Source organism: Accipiter gentilis, chromosome 4, assembly GCF_929443795.1.
Source record: "Accipiter gentilis chromosome 4, bAccGen1.1, whole genome shotgun sequence".
Classification (NCBI taxonomy): Eukaryota; Metazoa; Chordata; class Aves; order Accipitriformes; family Accipitridae; genus Astur; species Astur gentilis.
Window position 1 is genome coordinate 10,721,895 of NC_064883.1, and position 14,289 is coordinate 10,736,183.

A 14,289-nucleotide genomic window follows, 5' to 3' on the forward strand; every position below is an offset into this window, starting at 1 on the left:
ACAATTCAGTGCATTTTGCACTCTGAGGCAGTGCTCCCTTTTTAGAAAATGCCACTTGATACCAGTTAACTTGTGTAAACACAAACAAACAACATGACTTGTATGCTAATGGCATAGTTTATTTCTGAAAAAGGTATAATTTGGTATTTCAACTTGTATTGCATGTAGGTGTAGTTTTTGTTTGGTGCAAGTGTTTCGGTTTTTTTAACACAATTGACAATAAAGTTGCTATGTTGTCATCATGCCGTGACCATTGAGATTTTTCTTAATACCAGTTTTATGGGTTTTGTTTGTAAAAGATATGAAAAGTATTTGTTGCTATCTACTTGTTAATATAATGATTTTACTATCTCACAAACTAGTATACCTCATAATGTTCCTTCCTTATCATTCATTATGTGCCTTTTAGGCTGTCTTTTTTGCAGATGCTTTTCATGTAAAAAAGAAAAGGATAAACTGTTGTGAATAAGCATGTGAGTGAATAAAATTACTTCTTTTTCATAGCACAAATAAATACCAATGCCAAAAGCTCTTCTCTTTATTTAATGCCATTATAGGAGTGTAACCTCATTATTACAAGTACAGATAAATAGTAATTTGGTTCAACTTAAAGACTTGGGGAAAACAAACAAAAAAATTAAATCCATAACATTGAAGATACTTTAAAAATACCAGTTTAAAAAAGCTAAAAAGAAAAGCTTTAGTACTTCTTCTGGAGGAAGGTATCCAAGTGGGGGGAGAAGGGAAGGTACACAAGTAAATGTATATCAGGTAGGAAACAGAACAGGAACTCATTCACCATCATTCATTTTCATGGAAGGAAGTTGAGGATGATTCAGTTGCATAGGACGAAGGTAAGACAATATTGAATCAGATACTAATTTTTCAGAATCCGTTTGCAGATTGACCATATGCATTGTAAAACTAATTGCTACCTTATATTTGCTTGGAGTTATGACTGTGAAACTAGTGAGGAAAAATGCAATAGCCTCCTGGGCCTCTCTCCTCAAAGGAAAACTAGGAAATGCAGAACAGTTCTGAACAAATGCAAAGCACAGAGTATCTCTTAGGAATACATAAATCCACAGTGATTTTTAAGGTGATTTTGAACTCGAGCTATACTTTTCCTTTCTGAGCTAAAAAAAGAAGAATAAAATACATTCATTTTGTGTATGAAGAATAAGTATTCAAGAACAAAACACACTTTTCTTCCATGTGTACCATTGATCTAAGCTTGCTTTTTTCCCCCCACTGATGTTTTACCCCCTCCCCCATCACCAGAAACTAAATTCCTAGTTTTACATAGGCTTATATAACTACACCGGGACTGATGGCCTAGGTCCTTTAATTCTAATTAAAATTAAGCAGATTTCCTCATTCAGAAGCCTTGGCTGATAGACTTTCTCACAGATTCCAGCCGGCTGGCTTTGCCAGACTCTTGAACATGCAGTCTTCCTCCTCAAGTGTAGTCTTTTCTGTTTGTACTACTGTAATTACTGACCTCCAGTCTTCATGCAAATATCCTTTTTGTTCTTTCAGGAAAAATAAAACCTAAGTGATCTTCAGCCATCTTATTTTTGTTTCTGCTCTTTTTCATTATCTTGTTTTTGTTCTGATTTGACCAAGTGTTTGGGTATTATGAAAACACTGCCATCACTACTGCGATGAATGACATATTGGCATGGGTTAACAGATTTACCCTGGTCATCCCTTGATCTACTGAAAATGCCACAGTAAAAGTTATTTAACTTTTGCTTCATCTGGCAGATTGATCTGCTACACTGAGAGTGCTCCTTTTTAAGGCTCTCCTTTTGTGTTTGAAGATTACATATGTCTTCTTCCAAGTTAAGAATTGCATTCTGTTTATGACAATCTGGGGCAGCAACTTTGTTCCTCTTCATCTGATGTCATGTAAAAGTAATACCTGAGTATCTGTCAGATGTTTCTTTGCTCGTGTGGTGTTGAAAGAGTCAATGTGCATGCTCACAATTTCATCTACCAAAAATGGTACTCTCAGAGCTTTTGCATGGTGTTCAGAGCTGCTAAGGTTTGTATCAGTAGAATTATGGCACCTACCCTTTACTTTGTTTGGTTTCTCCATCTGCATCTGCTGCTGATGCTCTGGAGTGGATGCTGCTTGTCTTGGCAGCTGATTATAAATGTGGTTATGAAGGAAATGCTGAAGCATGGCTTCTCTAGAACACTCTGAATCACCTGGGTATTCCACATGGCCATATTTACTGCATTCTTGGCTACGGCCACCAACAGCTCCTAAGCTGTGTGAAGAAGCAGATTTAATGTCATTGCTGTACCCAACAGCACCTTCACTGCAGACTCAGTAAGAGGCAGTGCTGTGACTTGAATTCAAAGACAATTCCAAATCTGACCCATGTTCTTCAAGTTGCTGAGAAACTTCTACAGGATCAAAGCCTTCCTCCAAAGCCAAAGACATGAGTTTATTTTCATCAAAATTATCATCATGGGCCGCTAGGTTTCTAATGCCAGCAGCTGAAAACAGCCCCATCAGATTTGACCAATGATTTGTGATATTAGAGCTTGACTGAGAAAAAGACTTTTGCCTTTGTAGATGTCTTGTTTCTGAATTTGACTGAGTGGGGTAGTCGGTTCTTAATAGCGTGGCATCATGAGGACTGAAACAGTGGCAAAGTGTCTGGGTCAAACAACTTATATCGTGGTGTAAGCATGATAGGTCTCAGCCTCTACTAGAAGTAGCAACTTGTATATCTTCCAGTAAACTCGCTTAAAAGATGATGGGGGGTGGGGTGGGTAGGGGATCTTTTGTAAAATGAATGCCTCTACATTCCTCACCTACATGGTCTTCATCAATTTATTTTTTAATATTCCTCTATTTGAATCTATTAAAGTAAAACAATTTATATGTTAAACTCTTCTTCTGGCTATCCTGAATACTGTTTCTCATTTGTACACAGCACAACCTGCACTGGCATATGGTAAGAAGAAGCGGGAAGGGTGCTGAACAAGAGTGACTGAAGGGATGGGAGGAGGAGGGCTTGCGAAGGATGGTGTGGGACTGATGAGTGTTAAGAGGTGGAAATGGGACCGTTGCTAAGCATATATCAAACTACAGCCTATGTGTTCATCTGATCTGGTCTAAGAAAAGGTCCTTCTAGGAGGGGCAGTCCTGCTCATTCCCTGGTAGTGGTTTTGATGATCATCTGATTCCAGGGTGAGCTGGTTCAAGGTGCTAAACTGTTAGAAAATTAACCTTGTAAAGAAGATAAATAGCTCACTGGCAGAACTTGACCAGTGAGAACAGTGGTGTAAGAAAAGGGGGAAGGAGGACAGGAATGTTAAGGCACTACGGTCATGCTGGCACATTCTCACTGCTTTTTTTTCCACAGTTTATAAAGCTTTTGGGGCTGCGAGCTGCCATGCTAGGCTTAGCTCCTTAACTGAGGTTTATTGTGTTCAGATTTCAATTCAATTCCTTTACTACTCAGTTTAGAGGAAACAACCCCCCCAGATCACACCTTCTGTGGATGTCTTTTGGCTTAAATTACTCCTCAGTTTTTCTTTAGAAAAATAAAGCTGCTGTATGATCCCTCGGACCTGAAGTCCAGGACGATACCTTTTGTGGGCCTGGGTTATAGCTGCCAGGTCCTAGAAATACAAAGCCACTGCACAAGATTATGTCAGGGTACTTGCTGACAAGTAGTCATAAAATACACGGATACAAAAAACTTGAGAATGTAAATACATCAAGTAGGAAGCATATGACATGATTCCTCCATAGCTGAGCATCCCCACTGTGGTGCAGGAAAGGGCTTTTCTGACTGCCATTCATTGAACAGACAATGTAAAAAGCACTTTCCACAGAAGGAATGATGTACCATAAAGACCAGAATGTCTTAAATTCTCCACTATGCTTACTGGGAGCTCAGGTAAGTGAAGAAAGTCTTGCCTTATTTCTCCTCGGGAGTTTCCTTGTACTAGGCCATCTGTAGTCTGTGACATAGAGCTGGTATTTTCAATTAAGCCCTTGAAAAGAAATATGCTTAGCAAGTATGCTATTAAAAAAAACCCTCACACTGTAAAGACTTGGTACCTGGAAGAAAAAAGCAATCAATTTTCAACAGATAGATTGTCACAAGATGGCAGTGCATTAATAGTCTTAAATAAAATATGCAACTGTGTATTGTTATAGCTACATAAAGGCTAGAGCCAAATTCCTTTCCAATTATGAAAAGAACAGAGAAAATGAAACTGATGAACTTCTGAACCCCATTAATGTGCAATCCATTACCAAAGCTAAACAGAGGAGGTGGCTAATTTATGGGCTAGGAGGCACTATCCAACCTACAGGTTCCCCAAACGAGGTGTTCCAGTGATAAGCATGAAGTTATATGGAAAACAGTAATGACCCTGAAAGACTCCTACAACAAGAAGCCTACGTAGGATGCCCTTGGAGTATTGCAAAAAATGAATGTAGGGAGTAGCTTCCCAGTTAATGATTGCAACTATGAGCTGTGGAAGAGGAGGGAGACTCCAATTAAGATAACTGTTTTTTGTGAAGATGGGCACCCAGAAAGTAAACAATAGTATCAGAAACCCAGAAGATAAAACAAGAAAACAAAATGGGTTTGCTCCTAATGCTGACTGACCTGATTAGCAGTGAAAATGGGTCTGTTCTTCTTGAGGGAAGTATCTTTGTAAGCACTTGACCTAATATTTATGACAACTGTAATCTTTCACTGCAAATGCTTAATAGCTGCTAGTGCTTAATAACTCAGCATTGTGCTAGAGAAACATACCGAGAGCTGCTGTATAAATATGAATTGGCATTAGATTTCAGAAAGGGAATTATTAGTTGAACGAATTAAGCTGTCCAGCAGTTCCATCTGACTTTGAACACCAGGTCACAGGAAAGACAGGACTTTGTAGCTTTCATATCCCAGACAAGTTACTGGGGAAATTTTAAAGTAGAGCCCATGATGGCTGCTGTAAAAGGTGGGTATAGTGTCTTCAGGTAAGTTTTACTACATTGATTTGCTGATTTATTCCCTGGAGTTTTTTTATTATCCAGTAATCACTGACTGTATTCCAGCCTATTAGCAATACAGATGTTTTCTCTTTTACCTCTAGCATATTTTCCATCTGTGATGACAGAAGCTGTAAACAGCCCTTCAAGGAGAGAAGGGAATCTACGTGGCTGTGGTTGCTCTGTGACAGAAGAAACAGAAACACTTTGTAAAGTACAGTTATTTTACATAAAAGGAGGTAAAAATCAAAGTCCAAGAGGAAATAGAGCACAGCTCTGTGAAATTCTGCTGCTGACCTCTGCCATCAAGTCTTCATCCTGATGGGAGATGTCATGGAGCAGAATAACTCCATGGCAGGAGCATCCCTACTCTGCCCCGCAAGAGCAGAACTGGGCTTTCCTCCTCTCTCAAGCTGCACCTACCCACCACTGTGGAGAAATCAAGTATTTTTTCAAAAACTAGCTGCCCAGGGCAGTGGCAAGAAACCTGGATCCGATATTCTTAGCTCTCACAAGGTCTCAAGAGGATTGAATGCTCTTTTCATTGTAGTTCTCGGAGAGAACAAAATCCAAAGTGCAACTGTTTTGGTTTAACATCATTAAGATTACTTCTCTGCCTTCTAGTTACAACACACATGTTAAGATCTGAACAATCCAGTTTCCCAAATGTAATTCTACATCTGAGCATCAAGTCTCACGTAACGGTGAAAGCAGTATAATTTAGCATCCACGTCTCAAGTGTTTGTAGGCCCCAAAAATCATTGCCCACAAACACAACAACTTCATGATGAAGAAGATTAAACCAAATTGAAAAATTATTAGTTGCAAGGGATTTCTGTAAGCTTTATAAAACATTTCAAGTACATAAACTATACTGGGGGGGGGTGGGTGTGTGTGTGCAATTTTCGAGAGGGTGTACAAGGGCATCATTCACAAAGTACCATCTGAAGTCACTGTTCCTTTCCTGCCCTTGCAAGGGACACTCCAACTGAAAAGAAGCAATCAAATATTCCTTTCAAAACCATTCACTCCATTTCTTTCACTACTCTCTATCTTAGTGATAAGACCTATATCGTCTTTCACTTCCTCTTCACAGTTTTCCCTTCTTCCATTTTTTTCATCATTTACTTGACTTATGCCTTTCTCCTCCTCCTCCTCCTCCTCCTCCTCCTCTTCTTGCAGTTCCAGCTGATCATCTCCTTGGTGTGGACAGCAGTCATCCAAAGCTTCCTGACACGCTTTCATGAGGTCAACATCCTCAAGACACAAAGAAAACAGTTCTATTAAGCAATATGCTGTCAAAATTAATCTTTAAAATGCACTTTTTTCATTTTTCTACAGCTATAGCATTTCAAATAAAATATACACTGAGCAGTTCATTCATGTGGATGAACTGACTCTGTGCAGACTTTGGGGGCAGAATGAGGCCAACACCAGTTCAGGAGTACAGACACTGACTCCTCTTTTGGTGCTCAGGCACTGAACCCATCTGCAGTAGAAATGGACATTCATAAACACTGGAAACCAATTCTTCTAAAACAGACACATGATGATGTGATTTCATGGAAAATTTGGGCTATCAGTGTCTTTTGGATGTCATTTCACAACAGCATATCCAAGCCAGATACATACTCAGTGATGGAATCTTAAAATAGGCAATTATGAATGGCCAGTTAGTAAAACCCCTCGCTTTTTCTTTCAGGAAAACAATCACGTTAACGTGTATTGTAATAGCAGCTCTGTTTCCCCATCACTTCCATGTAGTCATTACCCAATTCACATTTATCCAAATGATGTTGTTTTTTTTAATCTCCAGCAATGAAATTGTTCTGATTTAGTGGTCTCAGAAGCATTTTTCAAGTTAACTTTTATCTATAATCATATCAGCAGACTTCTTAAATGTTTATTATAGGGCTGGGGTATTGCTAGGGTAAGAAGGAATCACTGCTAAGGACTTTGCATACTTATATTTAAAAAAAAAATTTGATATTTCAGCTTTTATAGTGGAAGTCTGAGCTATTAAAATGTGAAACTTGGTGGAATGGCAGCCAGAAAACCAAGTGGCCACACTGCATTAGTTCCATATATCCCCAGCAAAATGCTATGGCAGGAGCAGAGAAGACAAGCTCTCAACAGCAGCAAATGTAACGAGTTACTGTTCTGTTCTAAAAATCACAACAAATTTACTTTACAGATTTTATATGAGAGCATAAACTATATAAAAACTGCAGTTGTAATAGTCCTCAAAATGTGTAAGAGATTTTTTTAAATTATTGCTTCATACGAAACACATTAAAAATCAAATGTAAAAAGGTTTAAAAATAGGACTCTGGAGTAAAATTAAATATAATTTGAAAATAATAGTGATTTCATTTTTATCAATTCTATTAATTTTTTTAAATTATGAAAATTAATTTTATTTATTTATTTTATTTGTTGGCTTTCCATTTTTCTGTACTTTCTTTTCAAGGATTGGAAGGGAACTTTAGTTTTATAAACAGTCATTTCTAACAACAAATAGATGTACAGAGGACTGATCTGTCACTCTGATGTAAGAAGTACTTTCCTTCAATGATGCCTAACACAATTTCTAGTTATTAAAAATGATATTCCAATATATTATGTCTTCTTTGTCAGCTGCAGCTGGAAGTGACCAGATGACTTGTTATTGCCAAATATGAGAAAACAAATTTACTTTTCCAAATACACACAAAACCCCCCAGTTTCCCCTATGTAGTAAAACAGCAGGAGAGGGAATTTAGTATACAGGACTCTAAGAACAGGGTAACTAGCTACTTGCAAACACTTAAATGAGTTCAATACTCACAGGCATGAAGTTAGTCCCATAATTACATGCTCGCAAGATCAGAGCCAGTCTTTAATTTTACAAAGAGCCAACTTAATACTTGTCCAATGAACATGATCTATTACCATCCTGATTTATAAAAGTCATCATCTTCAAAAGCACATAAGAAATCAACAACAACTGCTATTAAAGACCTTAAGCAGCTCCTCTTGAGCTGAGTGGCTTGGAAAGCTGCTGCTGCTAAGGCAGAGTATTTGGCTCCTGAGTAACACAGCAAATTCATTACTCTACGGGCTGATAGAAGAGGTAAATGCAAGGAACAGTTAGAAATGTGGTATCTATAATGTGATGCCTCAAAAAAATAACTGTATGCACTGGTTTTGAATACAGAAAGTATATGGGTGATGACTCGATGGTTCCTATCAAAATTACCAGGGGTACAAACCTGTTCTACTGCAAGAAAAAAGAAAAGCTTGCGGTAACTTTCTGAAGAGCCCACAATGTGTCCTGCAGATCATTCGAAACGCTCACAGTTCAACTTGCTTATGGTGGAAATCTGCCTGCAGGTGATGCTGGTCTGCTGAAGTCTACGATGGAGATGGTCCTTCCAGCACCACTATGAGGACAATGGAACTTCTGATGTGCCTGATGTGGCAGCTCCTTTCTGAAGAGAAACTAAATGCTCCCGCAGCTTGTAGAAATTTGTGGAGCCTGTCATGGCTTCAGTTTCTCCGGGAAGTCAAAGACAACTGAATTTTCAGGTCTTTTCCTATCATTATATAGAGCTGTTGACCCTAAGGAGATGGGGAATACTTCTGACCATGAATTTTAGGATTTATCTGGAGTCTGCATAGATTTTTACATATCTTTTAAGAAAAAATAACGTCTTTGACTATTTTCTCTGCTAAGCCATAGCCAGTGTCTTGGTACCCTTAGTTTCCAGGCCGAGAGCCACCAACTGCACTACAGGATCACATGCCGTTTTGTCCTTCAGAGTCTCCCTCTGATCTTCGCACAAAGCTCCTGCTGATATGAACGGAGATGCTAGCAGGGATGGGAGGGGAGGGACGCAGGGTCTCACATTTGCTATCATGACCATTCACTGTAGTTTACCAAGGGGAATGTACCATCTTTACTGAATGAGCTTTATAATGCTGCACCGTGTGGCTCTGAAGATTAGTCTTACTACCACCGTTTCTTCCTCCAGCAGGCGATACTAAAATATACTCAGGCCTGTTCACACTGATTATTACCACAATGTTATCCACCCTTTTAAAAAAAACCTGTTTTCGCCACTACCAGGGCAGCTTCTGAAGGAGCGTGGACCTGTGACCAGCTTTTCACAAGAGTGGTGGTGCAGATACAGTACATGTAAGATTGTTCACAGCACCAATTTCCACATATGGGATCATTTCAGTGAAACACTCTACATGGAAATCATGTAACACAACCAGAACCTTTTCCCCTTAATTTTTCAGTTTTGGCTTTTAACAAAAATCCCTTGGATTATGCTGTTAAAGATTTACTCTCTGAAATTACACTTCCCACCAGCTTGTTAGTCTTTCCCAGTGATGAAGAACAGCCGAAAAATACCGCTCAACAACTGAACACTTCTTCCCTTGCCCATGCATTACTTGTGATTGATTGCTGGGCTACTGCTATGGGGAGAATAGGAGGGGTGCCTCCCCCAGAAACAGCCATATCATGTTTTTGAATATGGCATTTCTTTAAAGATAGCTTAATTTTGCAGTCTGAATATACATCTAATGACAAAAGGGATTAGGTGTAAATATTACTTAGTCAGTACTGCACTGCCACAATTATCATTTCTGTCCTGTTGCTTATTTTGCATTAATGGTAGCAGAAGAAACAGTGATTGAGTCACTATGAGCACAAGAGCTAGATCAGGACCATACGTGGTTGGTCTCTGTACAGAGAAAAAGACTGATTTTTTGCTGATTGTAGAAGATATAATATTACCACCAAACCCATTTATTGCAGCAACCTTTCCACTTCTACCACTGGAGGGTGTGGAAGTTCACACCTCCCACAGGAGGCTGTTTCCAAAGAGTAAACCGCAACCCTACCTGAAGACAACCTTCGATTTGCATTTGGAAGGATTTCTGTGCAAGCGCAAGGCAGGAGATTTACAATAAAACTCCCACTGAAAAAACAAACAAACAAACAAAACCCAAGTATCTTAAATTCTAGTCTTGCTACTGCCATTTACTAGTTTCAGTTGGGCTACAGAACACAATCTGAGACTAAGTCTGACTTCCCTTGTAGTTGCAGACTCGTAGGCTGGAAGGCTGGGCTCTAACCGTGCATCTGCCCTTTCCCTAAGGTACAACTTACCGCAGGTCAAGTATCAGCTTCAGTTTGTCAGTCGTTGGAATATGAAAAATAGTAATTTATGTCAAATCTGCTACTTAAAGTGGTCCAAGAATCAATGTGGGGGTGAGAACAAGTATGATTTTGTGGGTGGCCTGGCCTACACTTAATTGGAAGGATGCTGCCTGCTCTGGCAAGTTTCCAGAGTTTCTTACAATGTTAAAAATAGAGCCTTTGGTTTCCAATTAAGTACATTGGAGTATTGATCTCAGCATGAATTGGGTGCATTGTACATCAAACTATCCCGCTGCATATATCCTTCCTTTGCTTCCTACAGCCATATATTATTTGTTGTCCATAAAACAACGCATAGGGAGCAGAACCTGTAACGATATCAAAATATGCATAGGTCTATCGCAATGCACTGGTTGAGTGAGCGAGACCCGTCTCTACGAGCAGCAGAAAGCATAAGCAAGCTTGTTTTCAGCTATTGATCAGCATGCAGCTGGCAAAGAGGGCTAAAACTACACAGCTCAGGGCTACAAGTGCACGGAAATATTTGAACTAGCTCTGGAGTAACAGAAACACCTTGCAGCAGCAGAACAGAGCAGACAGGGTGATTTGCTGGGGTGTACAGGCAACACCGAGAGGTAGGGGGTACCTGCCCCTGGAAAGCTCTGTTTCACTGCAGTCAGACTCTGAGTTATCTCTACAAATATCCCAGCACTGGAGCAAAGGTATATGACCACCATTATTTGCAAAAGGACATAACTTTTTGTGCTGATTACTCATGTATCCTGTTCACATGCTGACTTCTAATTCCTCTACATACACATTCTCTTTATTTTAGTTGTCAAGCTTTAAATTGCTCCATTACTGTCATTAACCTTTGAGATGCTTTTCTGCAAACTTGTGTCCCTTCTCCTTTATTAACTGCACTTGTCTGTAGAACCAGCCCTCTCCTTGCTACTAGCTGATGATCTGCTAGTAGCCTGGTGATCTTTGCCACGTTTTGAATAATTAAGCAGCATTTCCAGAAAATTGTCCCACCAGTAGAAGTTAGGCAAAAGAAATACAGCTTCTAGTGACATAACCAGTAGTTTCACTTTACTACTTTGTAGGATTAAATACGATTAATAATTAAATATAACGATGCATAGCTGTTACCCTACAGCTCTAAGGTTACTGATGTTCCTCCTTGCCTGTGTATTTAAATATGCGATGATAATTATTCTTACTAATTGATATCTACTTAATCTCAGCTAAAAAGCAAAATATTTCTTGCTGTTTCTCTATATTAATAAAGAGCCCTAAAATATCCTGAAACCACAGGAACAGAAGAGTACTTTATTATTTAAAATGCAGCCAGGGTTTAGAAAGCATGGAGGGTGGAATGGTGGACAGAGATGCAAAATCTCAAAGTAACTTTTATGTTATATATGGCTAGGCTTTAAAAAAAATCACACTAAACCATGCTTAAGCAATGTGATTGAGTAAATCAAACAGTACATAACTGTGACTCCAAACATGGCACCTGTCAAATGTCTACAACACGTCTACTCTAAATCCTAAAAATACCACCTGGGCTGCAACCAAATGCACACTGTTAAAGGCACTCCCACTTGTTGCTATGACTTCTTAGCACCTCTCTAACCACATGCATTTTGGAAACAAAAGCGTTAGGGCTTTACATGGAATGGCTTAGCTACGTCAGCTATTACAAAACACATATACTTGTGCACTCTATGTGTTCAGCATAAACACAGAATTAACATGCAAACTACTCCCCAAATGGAGGCAGAGACGGGTACAAGCTGAAGACACAGACACAAATAGTATCGTCACTAATTTCAATTAAGACATCAGTTTTCATGCTGAAGACAGCTCGGTATCCCCATTAAAATGAACTTCTAAAACCACTTCTAAAACATAAACCAAACAGTTTTACACTCCAGCTATTACTGGAGCTATTACACTCCTGTGCTGGTGGTATTTTGCACCAGAAACTAATTTCATCCTAAAGAATGAAAAGGAACAGTTCTCTCATTCACACCCTGTACCAGGAATACCTTTTCTGCTCTCCAGGGGAGAAAAAAAATGCTGATGTAGGTCATCCCTACACCACTGACTCACTCTACACCCTTCTTGGCCAGTGGTTTGACTTGGCTTTTTCAAAGCCTTGTGCCTGCTGCAGCACACCGTAACAAAAATCAAAATCACAGTCTTTCAAGACAATACATACCTCAAATGTTTGAGGTTCTTCTCTGACCCCACCCCTCTCTGAAAAACCACGCAGTCCTTCACACCCTGTCTTATTAAACCTAGATGAGTTCTGGCTAACGGGTAAGAGCCATCCATGAGCAGGGACCTGGCCCACTTATCTATTTGCAGATATCCCTCCACAACAATATTGCCATGTCCTAGTGCTCAATGAGTTCAAAAGGAAAAAAAAAAAAAAGAATAATTTGAAATATGTTCTGTAAGTTAAGGACACAGCTTCAGTGGGACTGCTCTCAAACGGACTGGAGAAAAGCCTTCAGAAAAAGGTCTACCTGGTTTCTACTTACCTTCACTCTACCAAACTTCTGACACTCCCCAAGGAAAAAAAATCCAAAACTCAAAATATTCTCACTCATAAAAATACATGTAAATACTTCAAGTGGTACCCAAAGTCCAGGATGGATTCACCCCCTCCAGTGCTTTAATACTGTGAAACTCGGCCTCAAAGTGTTCAAAGAACTGTGCTTATATGGGGTTTTACATGACCTGACCCAAACTGCCCTTTCTAAACACGAACCTAGCGACTACAGCACAAATAATACAAATTATCCACTGTGCATCTTCTTCCTTAACTTTTACAATTCATAAACAATAGCTTTGTTATGCTGTTAATTAGAGCAGGTGTTCTTTAATTGAGCATAGGAATTCAGCTCTTGGGAAGCACTTCAAAATCTGTTGTAGAGAATGTCATACATCCAGATGTAACAAACTTTGGTTTGGGTGGGAGCAGAGCCTTCCTCCTCTGTCTCACCCGGAGCTGGAGCATGTCCAATGTACGGCACGGTGACCCAGCGCAGCAACTGCTGCCCTCGTTCAGGTACTGCCTCTTCTGCTGGCATGGGCAGCATCACTGCCTGGGGTTCACACGATTTAGAAAGTGAGAACATTTTTACTGTAAGATTCAGGCCACAGATGAAAAACTGAGGAGCGACGTAGTCCATTCCTGCTAATCTAAATAATTCCCCATGTATATTCCGTGAAAGAGACAGAACCCATCCAATTTTTGTACTCCCTTTCTTCAAATGTCTACGTATATAAACACACGCATACATGCACACATAGAAATATTGATATTCAGAGAGAAAGGGAAAAGATAACCACTGAACCAAGTAGGGCAGCTCTTAAGTCTTGCAAGATCTTCAGCTAAGACACTACTGTATTACAAGCTTCTTGAGACTTTCTCTGTATTTGTGAATACTGTTACTACATACATGGGACTGATGCCACACATTGCATCACTGAGGCCTCACATTTCACCATACACAGTTTTTAGGGTGCTTTGGAAAACAGGTTTCGTTCATTTTGCATCAACATAACAGCTTTTAGAAGTGTTGTTGGGACAGGTTTACAGTGAGAAGCCTAAGGAAAATGCAGCCTTCGGTTGGCACAGTGGGGCACGGACTGCACCCGAGGTTAGTGCCTGTGGGATGGCTTCTCTCAGAAGAAGAAGATCAGACCTACATCCAGTGCCAGCTGCATGTCTTTTCTGTATTTTTTGTTACTTTTTCTATGCGTAAAACTCCAACATTTACACAGCCACACAGTGTCTCAATTTACTGTTTTCCTTAAAACACACTGCTTGAGCAATCCAACAATAATTTACAAGCACAGTAGGAAAAACTAAGCAGACATGCCTAACTTTACTTGTGTGAGTAAGTCAATGTGACCTACTCACATATGGCCTACTCAGTGTGACAAACCTGTGTGAGTTGATTTGAGTAGGACAAAAGAAGTTAGGTACCCATGTTTTCAACATGAGATGTCGGCATTCAAATAGGTGCTGAGTATACTGTCAGCATTTACGGAGCAAGTGATGCTCCCATTACAAATTCTTTCTTTAAAAAATAAGATT

The 14,289-nt window shown here is 39.5% G+C and overlaps 1 protein-coding gene across 1 annotated transcript; it reads right to left on the reverse strand.

Moving 5' to 3' along the window:
• Nucleotides 1–221: 221 nt before the first annotated feature.
• On the reverse strand, nucleotides 222–13,378 carry NFE2L3 (NFE2 like bZIP transcription factor 3). The gene is given in 5 exon segments (XM_049798912.1): nucleotides 222–1,894; nucleotides 1,897–2,760; nucleotides 5,119–5,202; nucleotides 6,067–6,300; nucleotides 13,189–13,378. Coding segments are annotated over 5 exon segments (1,695 nt in total). The 3' UTR covers nucleotides 222–1,571.
• Between the last annotated feature and the right edge of the window lie 911 nt (nucleotides 13,379–14,289).